The sequence below is a fragment of the Tiliqua scincoides genome, chromosome 1, assembly GCF_035046505.1.
Source record: "Tiliqua scincoides isolate rTilSci1 chromosome 1, rTilSci1.hap2, whole genome shotgun sequence".
Classification (NCBI taxonomy): domain Eukaryota; kingdom Metazoa; phylum Chordata; class Lepidosauria; order Squamata; family Scincidae; genus Tiliqua; species Tiliqua scincoides.
The window spans coordinates 134,531,574-134,550,896 of record NC_089821.1 but is presented as its reverse complement, the minus strand read 5'-3'; the positions used below and the strand labels follow the sequence as shown (position 1 = coordinate 134,550,896).

The 19,323-nt window shown below is 42.4% G+C and overlaps 1 protein-coding gene across 2 annotated transcripts in view; it reads left to right on the top strand.

Annotated features, from left to right (window-relative positions):
• Positions 1-19,093, top strand: part of SETDB2 (SET domain bifurcated histone lysine methyltransferase 2) — a 35,718-nt gene extending 16,625 nt beyond the window's left edge. Inside the window, exons 7-13 of one of the 2 annotated variants that reach the window (XM_066637675.1) lie at positions 1,692-1,861; positions 2,840-3,047; positions 5,012-5,105; positions 7,043-7,127; positions 10,298-10,578; positions 12,499-12,587; positions 18,106-19,093. In XM_066637675.1, the coding sequence (XP_066493772.1) occupies positions 1,692-1,861; positions 2,840-3,047; positions 5,012-5,105; positions 7,043-7,127; positions 10,298-10,578; positions 12,499-12,587; positions 18,106-18,223 (1,045 nt within the window). In that variant the 3' untranslated portion in view covers positions 18,224-19,093. The remainder of the gene's footprint in view (positions 1-1,691; positions 1,862-2,839; positions 3,048-5,011; positions 5,106-7,042; positions 7,128-10,297; positions 10,579-12,498; positions 12,588-18,105) is intronic. The other variant, XM_066637682.1, reaches the window with a different exon arrangement.
• The last annotated feature ends 230 nt before the right edge of the window (positions 19,094-19,323 follow it).

The window sequence follows — 19,323 nt, the reverse complement described above, 5'->3', positions numbered from 1 at the left end:
CAGGGGTGTCCAAAGTTTTTGGCAGGAGGGCCACATCGTCTCTCTGACACTGTGTCGGGGGCCGGGGGAAAAAAAGAATTAATTTACATTTAAAATTTGAATAAATTTACATAAGTTTACATAAATCAATTTATTAAAGATGAACTTATATGAATGAATGAAGGTCTTGCAATAGCTCAAGGCTTATAAAAGGCCTTGCACAAAGCAAGGCTTGCCTTTCCTTTGCTGCCACTGCTGCATCACAGATGTGAAACAACAAGCAATGGAGGGAGCCCTCATACCACAGCTCATGTGAAAGGTCGAACAGTTGGCCGTCATGCTGAGAGCAGTTGCATCGGGCCAGTGTGGGCTCCAACAAATCTCAGGAGGGCCAGAGGCTCATTGGAGACTGGAGGCTCCCTCGAGGGCCGCAAGTGGCCCCCGGGCCGGGGTTTGGGCACCCCTGCTCTAGATCTTCTCCAATTCTTCTTCACAGACATTCCAAGCCCAGACAGAAGCAGCAACAAAAGTTTCAGTCCAATAAGCTATCATGCTGACAAGGCAGTTTCTGTACTACTATTGTCTTCCTTTTTTTGAAGTTGATCAATTCTGGATGCAGATATGTCCTGGAATTTGTCAAGTTTCAGGGACAGGTTTTTTTCAAATAGTTATACCTAGAGTCCATCAAAGCATTTTGAGAACCATCTCTCATCTGTCAGAAATCAAGCCTGTCTCCTTGTTGCAGAGACATTCTGAGGTTTTCTTAGTATTATTTACTTTCAAAAGAAAAATGGAGTGTTTCAAGCCATTCTGGACCTGCAGTATGTCATAAGAGAAGTCCTGCTGACTTTAAAATTAAACATCAATTAAAAAAAATTTTTTTTTAAATGCTGATACAAAAAACAAAAAAAAAGAGAAGCCCTGCTGGACCAGGACAAAAACCAATCTAGTCCAGCATTGCCATAGTCCTGGCCTACTCTTCTAATAATATCTAGCTTCCAGAGGGTATTCCAGACACTCTGTCAGAGGAAGTGCCCTATAGCTGACTTTTGGGAAAGATCCCCTAGAAATATGAAATCATAGAATATTAGTTTTGGAAGGTTCTATGAAAGTCATCTAGTCCAACAGTGTTCAATGCAAACAACTACAGAATCCCTGGGAAGTGACTGTCCAGCCTCTGCTTGAAGATCTTTAATGAGGGGGATTCTATATCTGCCCAAGAAAAACTGTTCTGGTGCTGGACAGCTAGTTGTTTCCAACTGCTGGACAGTTTCCAAAGTTGTCTGCTTGCTTGTAGAACTCCTAGGTTCTAGTTCTGCCATCAGGCGCCACAGAAAGCAAGTCTCCCCACCTTTTGCATGAGAGCCCTTCAGATAGTGTTACCCTGCACATGCCCAATCTTGTCTGATCTCAGAAGCTAAGCAGGGTCAGGCCTGGTTAGTACTTGGATGGGAGACCACTTGGGAATACCGGGTGCTGTAGGCTTATACCATAGTCTTTTGAGACTGAAGGTTGCCTACCAAACCTTCAGATACTTGAAGGTGGCTGTTATACCATATTCACTCCTTATGTTCCGCACACTAAACATACCAAGCTCTTTTAATGGTTCTTCAAAGTACTTGGTTTCCAGATGTCTCGCCATCTTTTTTTCAGTCAGCTTCTCTTGCCCTCTAAAAGTTAAATTGATAAAATTATGTTTTTCTCTGTGGCAGAATTTATGAATGCAACTTGTCGTGCAGTTGTGACAAGATGATGTGCCAGAACAGACTAGTGCAGCATGGCCTTCAAGTTCGGCTACAGGTCTTCCACACTGGAAAGAAGGGCTGGGGTGTTCGTTGCCTTGATGACATTGACAAAGGAACATTTGTTTGTACTTATTCAGGTTAGGAAAGTCGTCCTGAAAGAGAATGTGGAAAACTTGTGTCTTTAATTTTATAAATTTAAGAAAGTAAAAACCATAATTGCAATACTGTGACATAATAGTAAAGATAATGGGGTGGGGGAGTTGCACTTCATCACATATGTTCCTTTATAAACTGAACATTATCCAGTTTTCATTTAACTTGTTATGTTCATTTCTTGCTGTGGGCCTCATGCATCTTGCTTCCTTCCCTTTTTAGTTAGTTACTGTAGTCAGTTGCATATCTTTCTACACGTTGTGCTGCATGTAGCAGCACACATAGAGGGGCAGGTCTAGCAAACCATATCCTTACATAATTACAGAACCTTGCCCAGAAGCAAGGGGTTTCTACACTTCCATAATTACATGTTATGAGCTTGGGGTCAGGGGAATATTATCTTAACTGGCACATTTTGTTAAACAATCCTCTAAAGCAGGGGTGTTAAACATAAGGCCCGGGGGCCAAATGCGACCCACGGAAGCTTTTTATCTGAACCTCAGGCTCTCAGCTGCTGAGCAGTGCTGAGGTGTTACTGCTGCAAGGGCAACCCACATGAAAATTGGGCTCTCTTATATCTTGAAATATAATCAATACTTGTGTATTTTCTCTTCTGTTATTTGCAGCTAATGAGTTCCTAAGTGAGAAAAAGTGTTTATTTTTGGATATGAACTGTTTAATGACATCACTTCCTGCCTGATGATATCACTTCTGGCCCTCAGCAGGCATCATGAATGCTGTTCGGCCCTCGGTGTGGAATAAGTTTGACACCCCTGCTAAAGAATATTGTACAGTACTGAATTTTGGAATACCTTGTGCCACACCTACCACCTTTACTTACTGAAAGTAAAATTCTGCTTGGGAGTTTACAAGCTGTTGGGTTGCAGTGATAAGCTGTGGGAGTTTACAAATTCAGCTGTGGGGTTGCTAATGATAAACTAACATTCTGCTTTTTGTTTTAGGCAGGCTGGTGAGCAGAGATGAATCTAGGCTTACTGATGATGATGACTATGAGGTTGAAAACAATAGTGACAGAAGTTGCACTTTATATTCAAGGAAGAGAAAAGTGGACACAACCTGTTCTGATTTTGAATTCACCCAAACCAATAAAGACAGTACCCCCGGGAAAGGGAAATCTTTACCTATAAAAAATGAAGCTCAACCAAGTGTGTAAGTTAGAAGTAACCAGTTATAGTAACAATGTTAAAATTTCTCCACTCTTGAAGAGGCTCACCAGAACCATTGAAGCTCCACCAGGACCTGTGAACACAAATTAACGATAGGCAGCTTAGTTCATTAATGATGAACTAAGTAGATACTATGAACATAGTAGATACTATGAGCCCAGGGCACTCTTCTTTTTCAGCATTTCCTGTGATTTTTATTGTCAGTGGCATCTTTCTTTTCTTCCTTCTTCCCAAATTTTTCACTCACAGAAGTGATGTGTGCTCTTTGCTGCAGAGATCATTCCCTCACACGGTAACCATTCCTGTCTTGTCTAACATAATGATCACCACTCTGAGGCAGGATTGCTTCTGTGCTACATGTGTTTCCATCCTGTTGTTGACAAGAAAATGCTAATAGCAATAGTCCACAATTTGTATGCTTCTGTCTTTCATTGGACCAGTTTTGTAGACAGTCTTTTGGATCTCCAATGAAGTCTCAGAAAATAACGTCGCAGTGCAGGGCTTACAAGATACCTCCCATATTATCAACACTCTCGATAACAAGCAATTAAAAATGCAAGCACACACTTGTGTCTCCCAGTAGGAGGCATCCCCTGAGTAACTAGGCAAAAGAAACCAAACGGTATGTTGGGTTAACTTGTATTTAAAACAAAAATTGATGGAAAATAGTTTCATTTTACACCCTCTTTAATCCTTTGGATTTTTCTGAAATCGAAAGTATTTAGAAGGCTTGGTCGTAAGCCCCTCTTTTATCTGTGGTCAAATTATGCATGATTTTTTAAAAAGCCCAAAAAGCTTTTAAAAAGCCAAAGAGATTAAGAGCCCAATCTTATGGGCCACAGTGCTGGTGCTCCACTGGCACTGCTGCCATAAGACACTTTCATGACAGCATTACTGGCACACCATCAGTGCTGGGCCCAGTGGCAGTCATTGCAATGCCAGAGGAAGAACGCTGAGGGCTCCGTGTGGTAAGCGCTAGTACCAGCCGGTGGCAGGTCTTTTCGGGTTGGGGGAGGGTGGGGAGGGGCAGAACTGGATGGGGGGAGGACGGGGGAGGTAAGAAGCAGGCTCAGGAAGAGGCAGAGATGGCAGCAGGCTCTGCCACCATATTCCTAACCCCACTCCTGTACCAGAAAACCTGACACAGGTTTCCTCAATTCTGCACTCACTCAGTAGCGAGCGCAGATCTGAGGAGACCCATTGGGGCCACCTGGCTGCTACATGGGGTAAGGGAACATTTGTTCCCTTACCCCAAGGAGAACTGGCACTGCTCACCTGGGCAGGAGGTCTGGTCTAGAGGGTAGAGCCTCTGTTTGCCTGAAGATAACATCCGAAAGTCGCCAGTTCGAGGCCACCGGCACCGTGAACGGCGAGACCTTGAAGCAGCTGACAAGCCTAGCTGAGTTATTCCACCTGCTCTTTGGCCGCCCTTCAAGTGAGATATGAAGGAGCTGCTTGTCAGCCTGCGTGGGAGGAAACTGGAGTCCAGAATGTGATACCAGATCATAAAAGATCTATCTGAAATGTGGTTTTTGAAAGACAGAACCTTCTTCAATTGTAAAAATCCCTACGGGGATTTAGAACAGCCTGCCTTTGTAAACTGCCTTGAATTAAAGTCTGAGGAGAAATCTGACGACCAAGAAATGTGGTATATAAATACCTGTATTATTACTGTTATTATTATTACTATCTGCTTTGTTGGATGCAGCGGTCGCCATATCCACACTGCTGCAGCCCTGGGAACTGGGGAAGGATAGGTTTGGGCTGTAAAATATTTTAGTGTAAGTGCAATTCTCAATTCCAGCAAAGCACAGGTTTAAATAGGCAGCTTAATTCTGGGGTCTTGACCTTGCAAAGCTTCATAAAATGTCTGTGCTTTAGAAATTAGAACACTTCTAAGAAAAGGTGTTATTGTTGGATAAAATCCCTCTTTCCATTTCTTATCAGAATTCAAAGCTACAGTCATAACAGAAGTTGGAATAATCAAGCTAGCATGATGCCAGAAACCAGAGCACCTGTCCTTCAGAGTCATCAGCAACCAGTAAAAATTGAGAATTTTTGTTCTACTTTGTATCTTTGAATTTCAGTGTACATTCCTCTTTTCTTCAAAGCTATTCTATATATCTGGTATCAAATAGATTTGGGGTATAAGTCAATCTGTTGCTTGCACAAAGATAATACACCCTTCCTTCTTTTACCCCGTGTACAATGTGTACGTACTTGGTGAAATTGTATTCTTGTAGCTGTGATATCTTCTCTCATTGCAGGGTACAGACAGTTAAGGTCCTAATCCTATTCAACTTTCCAGTGGTGATGCAGCAATGACGTAAAGGAACAAATATTCTCTTAGCTTGAGGAGGCCTCCATGGCTACCCCACCAACCACCAGAGGATGCTGCACACGCACCATTGGCATGGCTGCATCAGTGCTGGAAAATTAGATAGGATTGAACCCTAAATCTCTACTCAGTGTTCATAAAACCTTCAGACTGCTACTTCTACTCTCTTCCTCTCTGTATGCTGTATGGTAATGAGTTCTGTAGCACTTTTGCAGCCTAGCCATCCAACTCCTGTCCTGATCTCAGGGAAGAATTGTTATAGACAGACAGTGGCAACAGAACAGTTAGAGAATACAGGTTGCATTGTTATTTGGGAGGTTTCCATTCACAGAACTCTGGCGGATGGCAAAAATCCAGCTAAAGCAAATCCATTTAAAAAAACAATGTCCTCAGCAATTTAAGAACAGCCTTGCTGACTTTTTGTAGTGCACACAGAGGCAATCAGTCTCTCTCCAGGCTCTTAGAAATTCTGTCTTCAACCCCTCCCTTCCCCCCCTTCCAGCCCAGTGCAGGAAAAGAATGGAGGAGGTGATAATGACTTGCATTCTTTCACATACTCAGGGGCTAGGGAGGGGTTGCTTGCTTCTGATCCAGGCTGTTCTAAGTGCCTGGAGAGAGAGTGATTCATGGATTGTCCACTGGCTGCCCTCTTCCCCATTATTGCGGCTATTGTTAAATGTATTTTTTCCTTTGATTTAAAGTGCCCTTCCCATGGCATTGAGATAAGACTGCAGTCAAAAAATCCATGAATAATTAGGTTATACCTGTATATTCCAGTTAACCCTTGTTGAGGAGAAAAGAGGCAAATAATTGCCATTTGACCTAGGAGGAAATAGAGGGTACTAAGAGGGTAAGAGATGCATTTGCCTCTCACAGGGCTAGGGTTATCCACCAAACAGTGTCAGCACCCTTAGGTAGCAAAGGAAACTTGCATTGTTTTGACTAGCCTCAGTATCATGATAGAAAAAGTGAATGAACCTGTGTACTTTGTTAGGCTATTCAAACATTGTAACATCACTCCCCTTTGGAGAATCCTGATGGTGGCACCCAGAGGGTCACTAGGTATACTGATTTAGGTGGGTATTAGTTGCTTTAACTTTACTACTGGCACTAGATCCACCCTAAAATACTCAAAGAATTACTTAAAAATGCAAAGCGGTAACATGTATACAACAACCAAGTCAGTGGAGTAAGTAGCATCACCCTCATATTGCAGCTGGGGAGCAGAGGCTGAAAGGGAGTGGCTGATATTTGAGAACTGCATCCCAGTTTCACATTGAACATGCCTAAAGCTTCTGGCTAATTGGTCATGGAATTGGGCTTCTAGTACAGTGGCAGAAGCAGCAGGTAATGGAATCTTTTCTTGCAACCCATGTGTGGGAAGGGAAGATTAGTTGCATCAGCTGAATGGCAATAGGCACAGAGATAGATAGGGGAGACCTCAAGACATCATTGCATGAAGCATTTTGCAGCATCGCCACTCACTTCTGGGTTCTGAGTGCTGCACCTGCAGTGTGAAGGGCTTCGCAAGCTAGGTAGGTTTGGGAAGCACTGCCCTAAGGGGAAGATTGAAAGAACTCATTTAGAAGAGGTAGAAGCATTTGACGAATATGTAGATTGATTTTTTTTTTCCTTTTAAGGTAATCTCTCATGCCAGCTCAGAGGGAAAGGAAAGTTCTGTATGCCGCAAGTTGGCCAGAAGAGTGACCACTGCAGCCAAGAAAGGTGATGAAAGTAAATTTGCAGCTCTGGGTTAAAGCCTAATTGATACATAGAAGGACTGTAAACGTAGGACAATAATAATTTGATTGAATAGAGATTACACTAAAATGTATTGGACATTGTTACTTGAAACACAGAAGCCAGTCCAGTGTGCTTGGGGTGAAATGTGGTTGCGGTGGATGAAGGGAGTACAATTAATTTCTCTCAGCTGTGTCTGCTGGGAGCAGTTAAAACCACTGGAGATGACAATTGTGATTCATCTTCTTTTCCACAACTGCTGCTCAGCAGATCTGTTCAGGTGTGTATCTGGTATTGGGTGCTGGGTTTTAAAGACAATACAAGGTGTCCCGTATTATCTGTGCAGGTTCTGTTCCAAAACCCCTTGCAGATAAGGAAACCCATGGATGATGAAATCTACAGGTCTTGAGGCCCTCTAATCCTCCGGAGGCGATAGAAACAGTGCACCCATTGTCTCCAGAGAGTGTTCTGAGGCCTGTGGAGATCACATGCAGCCTCCATGGCCCTCAGAACACCTTCTAAGTTGTTTAGGAGGCCTTAGAAGGTCACTTCTGGTTTTCAGGGAAAAACTGGAAGTGACCTTTTAGTCTCTTATAAGGCTTCTGAGGCCCAGGAACACCCTCTGGGACCTCAGAACACCGTCCGGAGGTGACAGGAGCATAGCTCCCATTACCTCCCAAGGGTTCATGTCAGAGTGATCTGTGGGTTCAGAATCCGCAGGTGACACAGGCTCACTGTATAAGGATTTTTTTGGTATGCCACCTACTATGTTACTATAGCAGGTGAGTCTCTTGCTTCAGTCAACAGAGATGATATTGAAGATATTGGTCCCTATTATTGGGCACTTCAGTATTCATGTGAGGGCCCCCATATCTGATATGACTTGGAACTGCCATGACAACTATGGGCATGCTTCCACTGGTATATTCAGCAGGCATATTCTTGATCTGGTGTGTTTGTATTGGGTTAAATGGGTTAGGGACCTATTAAAATGGTCCACTGTCAGACCAGTGAATCTGGACCCCCAAAGCATTCTGTGAATAATTACCCAATGGGTCATGTACCATTGGATCATGTACCCTTCCTGCTCTGAGACAAGTATATTGAAACATCCTTTATAGGCATCTAGCCTGCTGCCTCTTGAATACCTCCAAGGAAAGGGATTCAACAGGCCTCATAGACAGCTTTTCCAAGGGTTATAGCCCTCCACCAAGGGCTAAGAGGGTGACATATAGGCTTGACATGTTCCATCTTCTGAACATAAACCCAATTTTTTCAATGGTGTTTCAAAAATTGGTAACCTTCCAAGCAGTTCTTTGCTTTTTCAGGCAAAGTGACAGTTCGACCTCCTGGCCACATTCCCTGCCCCCTATTTCATGCCAATGTATTGTTATAAGTTACTACCCAATCTTTGTACCGCACAGTTAGTTCCTCCTGTCTGTGTATGTATATATTTTGCATCATGTATGGTAACTCATGAGTAGGGGCAATCCAAAATGGTTATTGCGAAATACATCAATGTAATGCAAAATTCAGCTCTTCAAGCCACGAAACAGGGTAACCTGAAACTGACTTTTTAAAGTGCCTGCTAATCTTCTGCAAAGCATCTGCAGAGCATTTTGAGTGCTTACAGGAATTTTCCAGCAACTAATTAACACACTTTGTTCTCCATTTCTCTGTCACTCCTGGGCAGCACAAAACTGTGCTGCTGGAACTGTACTGCTACCTACACAGCATGCTCATGTGAGCATGCTCATCAATTCCCAAACCTGAGGAGCCTGTTGAAACCTTAGACTGCAGTGAACAGAACAGAACCAGAACAGAAGCTGGTTTACAGTGGTTCTGTGTTAATGTTAGAAGGTACTTAAAGTGCAAATTTTTTGGTCTGCAGTTTTTTTTCTTTCAAAACCAATTCACTACTATGTTCAGTTCTGTTGCATTAGGTGGATATGCCAGAGTTTAAATTTGCTATGTGGTCTCTGCCAACAGAGGAGGAAGAAGCTCTCCTCTGCCACTGGGCTAAGTAAAGGTGTTTGGGGTGGGAGTAGCAGGAAGGCTGTTGAGGAAAGCTGGAGAGCCAGAACTGAGATTCTTTGAGCTCTGGTTCTGGAGTTTTGCTGCTGTTTTGGAAGGTTTCTAAAAATTCAAATGCTTCTCTGCAGTTTCAAACCTGTTTTTTTTTTTAGCAATTCAATGCAATATTCAATTCTGTTGCTTTAAATTGCTATGGTTTTTTTTCCTCTGTACTTCAAAACCTTTTTTTAAGCAATTCAATGCAATGTTCAATTCTGTTTAAGTTAGGCTTAATTGGCATGCTATATCGTGAAATTGGTCACTATAGAATGGTTAGCCAGCTGCTTTGAACCTTAAGTAAAGAGGCCCTTTTTACCTACACATCTGTCTTGTGTCATTATTCTGGATGGGGGAGGATTTTATGTTTGTTATGCCTGTGGCTATGTCTGCTGACAGTATACTACCTACATGACAGTGATTAGAATTGATAGAAGTGCCTTTAAAATGGATTAAAATGTAATTTTTGAATAAAAACACAACACCACTTTCAGTAATTTTTATTTTTTTTATAACACCGAAATACCCCCCAAAATAAAAACATTTTAGACTGCCTCTACCCACATGATAGTGATTTTACTGGATAAAAATGTTTTTAAATTGATTAAAAAATTGATTTGGAAAAAAAACACATAACACTGCTATAACACTGCTTTCAAACCCCCCCTTTTTAGGCTAACACCGCCATCCACGAAAAAATAAAACAGTTTTAGAGAGCAATCCTAACCCCTTATGTCAGTGCTTTCTAGCACTGACATAAGGGCAATGCAGCTCTGAGGTAGGGGAACAAACATTCCCTTACTTTGAGGAGGCCTCCGTGAGTGACCCCCAACTGCAGGATGCAGCACATGTCCCAATGGCACCGCTATGCCAGTGCTGGAAAGCACTGACATAAGGGGTTAGGACTGCACCCTTAGACCTCTATTCTTGAGCATTCTCATGGCTCTATTCATGAGTATTCTTTCCAAGTGCTGGCATGGGGAAGTGTTCAGAAAATTCAAGGTGGAGAGCATCGGAAAATCCCTGGGAATGAGTTTAACTTGATGCTCATGTATCATGTGTTTTCTTGAAATATTTGTCAACAGAACCAAGCCTACAAAGAGAGCCCAAGGAACTAGTGAACACTGCACCATCTGAAGTTGATACAAACCACCATGAAAAGAAAACCACTTTGTCCAGTAAATCAGTTCAAGATGATAGATGGACTAGAAAACAATGCAAGGACAATATCAGGACGGGCAGACAAGAACTTGATCATTCTAAGAAGACTGAAGATGTTGCTGAGGCGTGCCAAAGAAATTTTAATAAAGAGAATCTCTGTTTGCTGGATGCCAGTAGGGAAGGCAATGTGGGCAGATTTCTTAATGTAAGTTACAATCACATTTCATTTTTTTTTTAAGTTGGGGCATGATCTTGCCATGTGGTGGTTTGCAGAGTGTGTCAGCTCTGGGGATAAGTACAGGGGGTCACAGGTATCTGCAGATTCCATATCTGTGGATTCAGTAGATCTGGTCCATGGCCCCTTCTGTTTCCCTCACCTCCAGAGGGTCCTCTAAGCCCAACAGAGGCCGTGGATGTCCATCCATGGACTCTGCCGGACTCAGACTGACCCCTATTGCTGAAAAAATGTCACATATGGTTTCTCCAGGAAATCAGAAGTGACTTTTTAATGCTTTAAGACAGTGTTTCTCAAACTGTGGGCCGGGACCCACTAGGTGGGTCGCAAGCCCATTTCAGGTGGGTTCCCGTTCATTTCAGTATTTTGTTTTTAATATTAGACTTGATGCTACTGTGGTAGCATCGTAACCAACTTTCCCACACTGACACAGCTGTGCCAGTGGGGCATGTGCTGCAATCTGCAGTTGGGTGGCAGTCATGGAGGCCTCCTCAAGGTAAGGAAATGTTTGTTCCTTCACCTTGGAGCTGCATTGCCCTTACCTTGGTGCTGGAAAGTTGGTTAGAATTGTGCCCTTAATACTCGAAGGGGTGTGTGGGGGTGTGTGTGAGAGAGAGTGAAACATTGACTCCAATTCAAACTGTCACATTGACACTATATTAGTTGCAGCAATGTTCTCATGGGGGAGAATGAAAGATTCCTGCCCTTCTCCTGTTCAGCCACCACATCAGTTTAAGACAAGGGCTCCTTTCCTGTGGGTGGTGGAGACATACCAGCTGACAGTCTCTGCTGCTTTCTGCTGGGCTTGCCTCTGTCTTGCACCAGAGAGAACCACTTTGAAAAGAGATTGTAGCATGTCAAGGGAAAACCACCAGTTTATTCTTGGGAGGCAGTCCAGACTTAATAGTGAACTGGTGCCTAGAACAGTGTTTCTTAACGAATGGTGCAGGTACCACCAGTGGTACTTGAGTTGGTGTCTGGTGGTACTTGCAAGACCCCTGGACACTGGCCACCTTGCAGCAAGACCAGGAATGTGACACAACAAACGGTGGTAGGAGGCTTGGCTCGGCAGGCAGAGCTCCAAAGCTTTTCCATGCTTGAAAAAGCCCTCCTCTTCACCCTGATCCTCTTATTGGTGTTGGTTGCATCACATCTGGCCTCCCACTCCAGAAGTAACTGACGATGTCATCACCAGTTACTTCTGGTGGTACTTTGAATAGGTGAAGTGAAGTGGTACTGTGAAGGACATGTGAAGTGGTACTGTGGAGGACAAATGTTGAGAAACATTGGCCTAGAGCATGGTCTATAGTTCACCACTCCCTGCGACAGTGGAGGTTGCAGCCTGCCCAAGGGCTAAGAGGGTGGCAGGTAGGCTTGACACATATACCATCTTCCATCTCCTATGAATATATTTTGTTTGCATTGGGTTTTGTGGTTCAAACACAGACTTGCAGCATACTGTTGGCTCTTTGCATGGAAAGAGGAGCTCAAGCCCTTGGCCTTTATAATCAAGGTATCGGCTGATTTCTAAAGCTGATATTCACCTACTTTACTCCTTGGATTTGGGTGTTCAAGTAAAGTTACTCTATGTATCTTGATATTGGGAGAGGAAGTGTTGCTTCTACAAAGTGAAATTGTTTTGTCCTGGCACTTTTGTAATTCCATAATGCCACATCATGTGACAGTGATGGTGCCTTTCCTTCTTGTATTGTATACTGTTCCTCCTATTAGATACCTGTTTTTAGATTAAAGAGAATATCTTATTAGAACAGAGTTCTATTTCCTGAAAATGTCAATTCACAAACTGGAGTATATATTTAAATGTTTTATAATTTTGCATAAGGCAAAAGTCAATCCTTCTGTGTTTAACTTTCATTCATTTGTTTATAGCACAGCTGCTGTCCAAATCTGTTCGTGCAGAGTGTCTTTGTAGAGACCCACAACAGAAATTTCCCTTGGGTGGCATTCTTTACAAACAGGTTTGAAACATTTTTCTGGCTTTGGAATCATTATAAATACTCTTATAACAAAAAACATATTTCCTCAATAAGGAAAAGTTTACCAAATGTAACCCCTGATCTTGTATTGTGGAGCACAGGATTCAGTTTCAGTTTCAGTACCTTTATTGGCATACAATTACAAAAAACATTGAACACTTTCATACATAACAAAAAAAAAAAAAAGCTTAAAAGAGCTAACTAATGGTTCATTTACTAAAAACATACCAAGCTACAATTAACTCCTAGAAACCAAGGACTTCAAGAAATAGGGGCACGCTTCAAGTTGGACGCCACAATTTGTGAGATGAATGTAGCAATCTGAAAAATGGTATTAGGGTCAGTGGTAGCTAATAGGTATTGCAGTATGACAGAGTCCTCAGAAAGGGAATTAAGATGGGGTTGAAGAACTAAGCATTTCCTCCTGGCCTCATTGTGGAGCGGACAATGGAAAAGAGGTGGTCTAACGTTTCTACCACTCGCTGGGAGCAGGGACAAATTCTTTCCTGGGGAGGAGTACCATTAAATCTGCCCCAGAGAACAGCAGATGGAATAGAATTGCAACGGGCCATAGAAAAGGCTCTTCTGATTTTTGGGCATTCCAAAATGTATAAATAGTTGGGGATTTCCCCTACTTTAACCGGTAAGTGAAAGTGTATTGGTATTTTATTAGCAGCAGATAGAATTTTGGAAGTATGAATGTCCAGGAGTCTCCCTTTAATGAGCCTAAATGCCTCATCTTGTGACAGATGGCCAAGTAAGTCAGGCTCGACTCCCAATTGTTTTATTTTTGGAGCACAGGATTCAATGCAAAGAGGATGGTGGTCATTGCTGGTGACCATCCTAAAGGTTGTTAGAAAAGTTTTGCCTCCTTTGGCACCAGCACAATATTGTACTACTAAAACTTCAGCAAGTGTTCTTATTTAAAAAGGCAAAACAAATAGATGTGTCATTTTTGCAGCATAGATACTGCATCACTATGCGTAAAGTGACTCCCACCATATCTTTGAACTTTCTTGATGCTTTAATGTGAACATCAAAGGACTCGTATGAAGACTTTTACATGGAAGAATTTTATGTCTTCCATGTTCAAATACTGTTTTCCCTCACCATGATTAAGTATTTTATCAGAATAGTTAAAAATTGGCCACAAACCAATTTGAAGTGTTTGATGCAGATGTTAAGGCAGTTTCCCTCTTTCTCCAAACTCCTCTATTTTGTTGCTCATTGGCATCAAGGGAATCTTGTGCAGCAAATGAAACCATGGTTTCAGTTTCATTAAAAATTAGAGCTAATCTAAACGGCATCTAGTCTTTAAAAAAAAGTCTGGATAATATTTCCAATCAGCTTCTTAGTTTTTAGGTTTTCAGTATCAACTATTGGAAATTGCAATTATTCCCTACCTTACTGAGAGCACTTTTAAAATCTGTTTTATTATTAGCAGCAATAACTAAAAACTTAATTCTTCCACCTCAATCCTCAATTGTCATTCCAGTTGCATATTAGGGTTGTTTTTAAGTACTATTTTTCTAATGTACTTAAAAATATTAGTATTTCTAATGAATATATTAATGAATATATTCGTGGCGACTAATCTGAAGCGTGCCCCTACTCTCTGAAGTGTTTGGTTATAGGTGTTATTTGTAGTTTGCTATGTTATGCTTGTGCACTTCTGTATTTTTTTTTTTGTTGTATGCTTAATAATGCCTAATAAAGGTGTCTGAATCTGAAATACATTTCCCTGAAAAGTGCTATGGATATGGTAATCTCACCCAGATGCACAGTTTTGCACATTTGTAAATTGAGGTCAAAGCTTTTGTATAGTATCAAAATTTTACCGAACCTGTTTTCAAATAAGCAAGATATTATTGAGAACATTTCATGGACTCTCTCTTAGCTGAGTGTACCTGGACATCAGTGACCAGGTCATTATGCCCAATCCTATCCAACTTTCCAGTGCCGGTGCAGCCATTATGTAGCCCTGTTCCCTTACCAGGAGAAGGCCTCTGTGACTACTCCCTTACTGCAGGATGCACCTACATGTCTGGTTGGCACAGCTGCACCAGTGCTGGAAAATTGGATAGGATTTGGCCCTTAAACTCCAGTACAGTGTGTTAAGATTTTTGACACAGATGGTAGTGTAACTTGGCATCCATACAACTTGACATATATCTGATAATCAACTAATCACAGAAAAATGTCACACGTAAATCATACATCACAAGTCTAAAACTTTATTGTCTAAACAAATATCTGAAACTCTGCATATATCATTGCAATGGTCCAGAGTCCGTCTCATTCCCAGGACCAATCTGTTCTTATGCATGCCTGGCCCACTGTCTAAATACTCCAAGCAAGTAAGGAGTTCGTGTTCCTAATTCATTTTCAAGTAAACTGTACTCTCAGGGCTTTTACAATTAGCTGGAGAGAGAAATCTACTGTTCTTAGTTTTGTTTCTGTTGTCCCTGGCTATCTCAAGGGCTTAAATACACCAGAGACAGCAAGGTACAGTTGTTAAACAAATACACCAATCACTAAGTTCTTAGCACATATCCACCTGGGTGGCTCAAACACCTGTTACCAGATGAGCACATGTTTCTTTTAGGGCCTATAGCCCCTCAGTAGGCTGCCACCACTCTGATTACAGCCAATCCTCAAGCTACAAGGAAAGCTGAAATCTTTTGAGCTACTCCCAGCTCTTGAAGGCTCTGAGACCGCTTCCAATTCCAGTGCTCAAGTCTCAAGATTGTGGGTAGACACAAAATGTCCAGTAGCAGACTTGAGTGGCAAGGCCAGATTCAGATGAAGCCAGTTCATGTGAGCCAGTACTGACAACAGACAGAAGCCTGTAATATGAATGGTTTATTTAAAGCATCAGTTTCCAGACTCTCAGGGAGTAAGTGCTTGAAGGGGAGGGGCAAAGGCAACAACACTATCACTCTGCTGCCAGGGACAACAGGGTTTTTTTCCCCACTTACCTCTGACAGTGCTGGCCTTTCAGGGGATGCAGGGAGCCTGTGGACCCCTCTGCAGGGCTCCCCAAGCCTCAGCTAAAAACAGCTAAAAATAGGCGAAGTGGATTGTGATAGCTATTTTTAGCTATTCTGAGACTTGGGGAGCCCTGAAGAGGGGTTCACATGCTCCCCCCAAAAAACCCTGTTATCCCTGGCAGTGGCACAATCATGGTGATCACGTTGCTGCCATTGTCATCATCCCGCCCCTTAAGGGGGCAGAAATAATGCTTTCAATGCCCCAGTTTGGGAATCTCCGATTTAAAAGATAGACTTGAGGTTACATTTCTATAAAGAAAGGCGTTTGGCATTTTGAGATGCAAGGACAAGACACACAGTGGTAAGAACATGAGAACAGCCTCACTGGATCAGGCCATAGGCCCATCTAGTCCAGCTTCCTGTATCTCACAGCAGCCCACCAAATGCCCCAGAGAGCACACCAGATAACAAGAGACCTCATCCTGGTGCCCTCCCTTGCATCTGGCATTCTGACACAGCCCACCTCCAAAATCAGGAGGTTGCACATATGCATCAGGGCTTGTAACCCGAAATGGATTTTTCCTCCAGAAACTTGTCCAATCCCCTTTTAAAGACATCCAGGCCAGATGCCATCACCACATCCTGTGGCAAGGAGTTCCACAGACCAAGCACACGCTGAGTAAATAAATATTTGTCTGTCCTAACTCTCCCAACAGTCAATTTCAGTGGATGTCCCCTGGTTCTGGTGTTATGTGAGAGTGTAAAGAGCATCTCTCTATCCACTCTATCCTTTCCATGCATAATTTTGTATGTCTCAATCATGTCCCACCTCAGGCGTCTTTTTTATGCTGAAGAGGCCCAAACGCCATAGCCTTTCCTCATAAGGAAGGTGCCCCAGCCCAGTAATCATCTTAGTCGCTCTCTTTTGCACCTTTTCCATTTCCACTATGTCCATTCTGAGATGTGGTAACCAGAACTGGATGCAATAATCCAGGTGTGGCCTTACCATCAATTTGTACAACGGCATTACAATATTAGCTATTTTGTTCTCAATACCTTTTTTAATGATCCAAGCATAGAATTGGCCTTCTTCACTGCCGCTGCACATTGGGTCGACACTTCCATCGACCTGTCCACCACCACCCCAAGATCTCTCCCCTGATCACTCACAGACAGCTCAGAAGCCATCAACCTATATGTGAAGTTTTGATTTTTTGCCCCAATGTGCATGACTTTGCACTTACTTACATTGAAACGCATCTGCCATTTTGCTGCCCATTCTGCCAGTTTGGAGAGATCCTTCTGGAGCTCCTCACAATCACTTCTGGTCTTCACCACTCGGAAAAGTTTGGTGTCGTCTGCAAACTTAGCCACCTCACTGCTCACTCCTGTCACCAGGTCATTTATGAAGAGGTTGAAAAGCACCGGTCCCAGGACAGATCCTTGGGGCACACCGCTTTTCACCTCTCTCCATTGTGAAAATTGCTCATTGACACCAACTCTCTGTTTCCTGGTCTTCAACCAGTTCTCAATCCATGAGAGGACCTGCCCTCTAATTCCCTGACTATGGAATTTTTTCAGTAGCCTTTGGTTAGGAACCATGTCAGACGCCTTCTGAAAGTCCAGATATATAATGTCCACGGCTTCTCCCACATCCACATGCCTGTTGACGTTTTCAAAGAATTCTATAAGGTTTGTGAGGCAAGACTTACCCTTACAGAAGCGATGTTGATTCTCCCTCAGCAAGGCTTGTTCATCTATGTGTTTTGAGATTTTATCTTTGATGAGGCATTCCACCACCTTACCTGGAATAGATATTAGGCTGACTGGCCTATAGTTTCCTGGGTCCCCTCTCATTCCCTTTTTAAAGATCGGTGTGACATTTGCTATCCTCCAAACCTCTGGCACCGTGGCCATTTTGAGGGACAAGTTGCATACCTTAGTCAAGAGATCTGCAACTTCATTCTTCAATTCCTTAATAACCCTTGGGTGGATACCATCAGGGCCCGGTGACTTATTGATCTTTAATTTATCAATGAGATCTGAAACATCTTCTCTTTTAACCTCTATCTGACTTAATTCCTCGGTCAGGAGGAGCCGTTTGGGCAGCGGTATCTGCGTGAGGTCTTCTGCCGTGACAAAGAACTCATTTAATTTCTCTACCATCTCTAAGTCTCCTTTTATCTCCCCTTTCCCTCCCTCACCATCCCCCTTCTCACTAAACTACTTTACTCTGCACTCTCTAAATAGCCAGCGCAGAATCAAGTAACCCCATTGCAGTGCCACTTCCCTTACTCAGGGGAAGGGGATGAATGTTCCCTTCCCCTGAGAAGCTGCTAGTAGCTACCTGGCATGCTCAGGATACTGCAGCAGCCATTTTGGCACTGCTTTAGCCCTGGGTACCAGGCAGCTCAGGATTGGGCTGTAGAACCATGAGAAAGCAGGTATGAAAAGTAAGCAGAGCTGCTTATTATTATATTTACTGAGTTTGCTTTCTGTTTGCTTTATAGGCATGTAAAAGCTGGAACTGAACTTACATGGGATTATGGTTATGAAGCTGGAAGTATGCCTGAAGCAGAGACTGCCTGTCAGTGTGGATCTCATAAGTGCAGGAAAAAAATACTGTAGAATGTTTGTATCAGTCTATTTTAAATATCACATGTATGGAAAGGGATTCGGTCACTCTGGACCATGCATATGACTTTATTTATGCAGTATTAGTAGCTATCACTTCATTGTCTGTAAAAATGTTTTATTAGTATGAGGCTACGTTTCTAATATTAAATGTCTAATTCAATGGCTACTTATAGTGCAATCCTATGCATGTCTACTCAACTATAAGCCCCACTGAGACCCCATGTAAATGTGTACAGAAGGCCCCCAACTTTACAGACTTTTTGAGTTATGGTCAGATGTTTGAGTTGGTTGGGGCTTTGAAGTGTGTACAGCTGTGAAGGCACTGACAAAAGAAATCTGGAAAGCTGCATGGAGAGCAGTTCAGTAACTTTGGAAAAAGCAATCCCTTGCTGTGACAACAGAGAAAAACAGCTCAGTAACGCTGAAAATCTGGAGATTGCTGGAGGCAGAAGGAAGAAGTTAAAGGAAGCATTCTGGACAAGACTGACTAGACACAACTGAGATATTATGAAGTAAAGGAGAACATTAATATTGTGTGAGGAAAAGTCTATTATGATTATACAATTATGATTGATGTGACTAAAAGTTAAGACCAAGGGAACTTTTGTATGACAGCACCTTTCTGTGTCACAATTGGTTTGACCCAGTGGACACACAAGTTGTGCTTTTGCCCACAGGCAAGTCTTTGAAATTACAGTTTAGGATTGCAGCCTAACTCATGTGGACTGGCCCTAAAAAAGCTCTTCTAATGAAACAAGCCTGTCATAATAAATTCTATGAAGAGATTTCTAACTGACCTTTCATATAAGGTGATAAAAGAATTTAAAGGACACTTCTATATAATAACTGGTATCTTCACTTAAAAGTGAAGTAGTGCTTCACTTTTTGTCATCAATAAAGTAACTCTCTTGATTTTTTTTGCTCAAGCTTGAGCAGCTGTCATTCTGCCTACTCTAAACCTTAAAACAACAAACAAGTTTGTTTATTACTATGTTTATATACTGCCTTTCCTTCTCATCAGAGTGGTCTTTGGATAATGCTTTGAATAATGCTCAAGGCAGGCTTCCTAGATCCGATAAGGGCCCAATCCT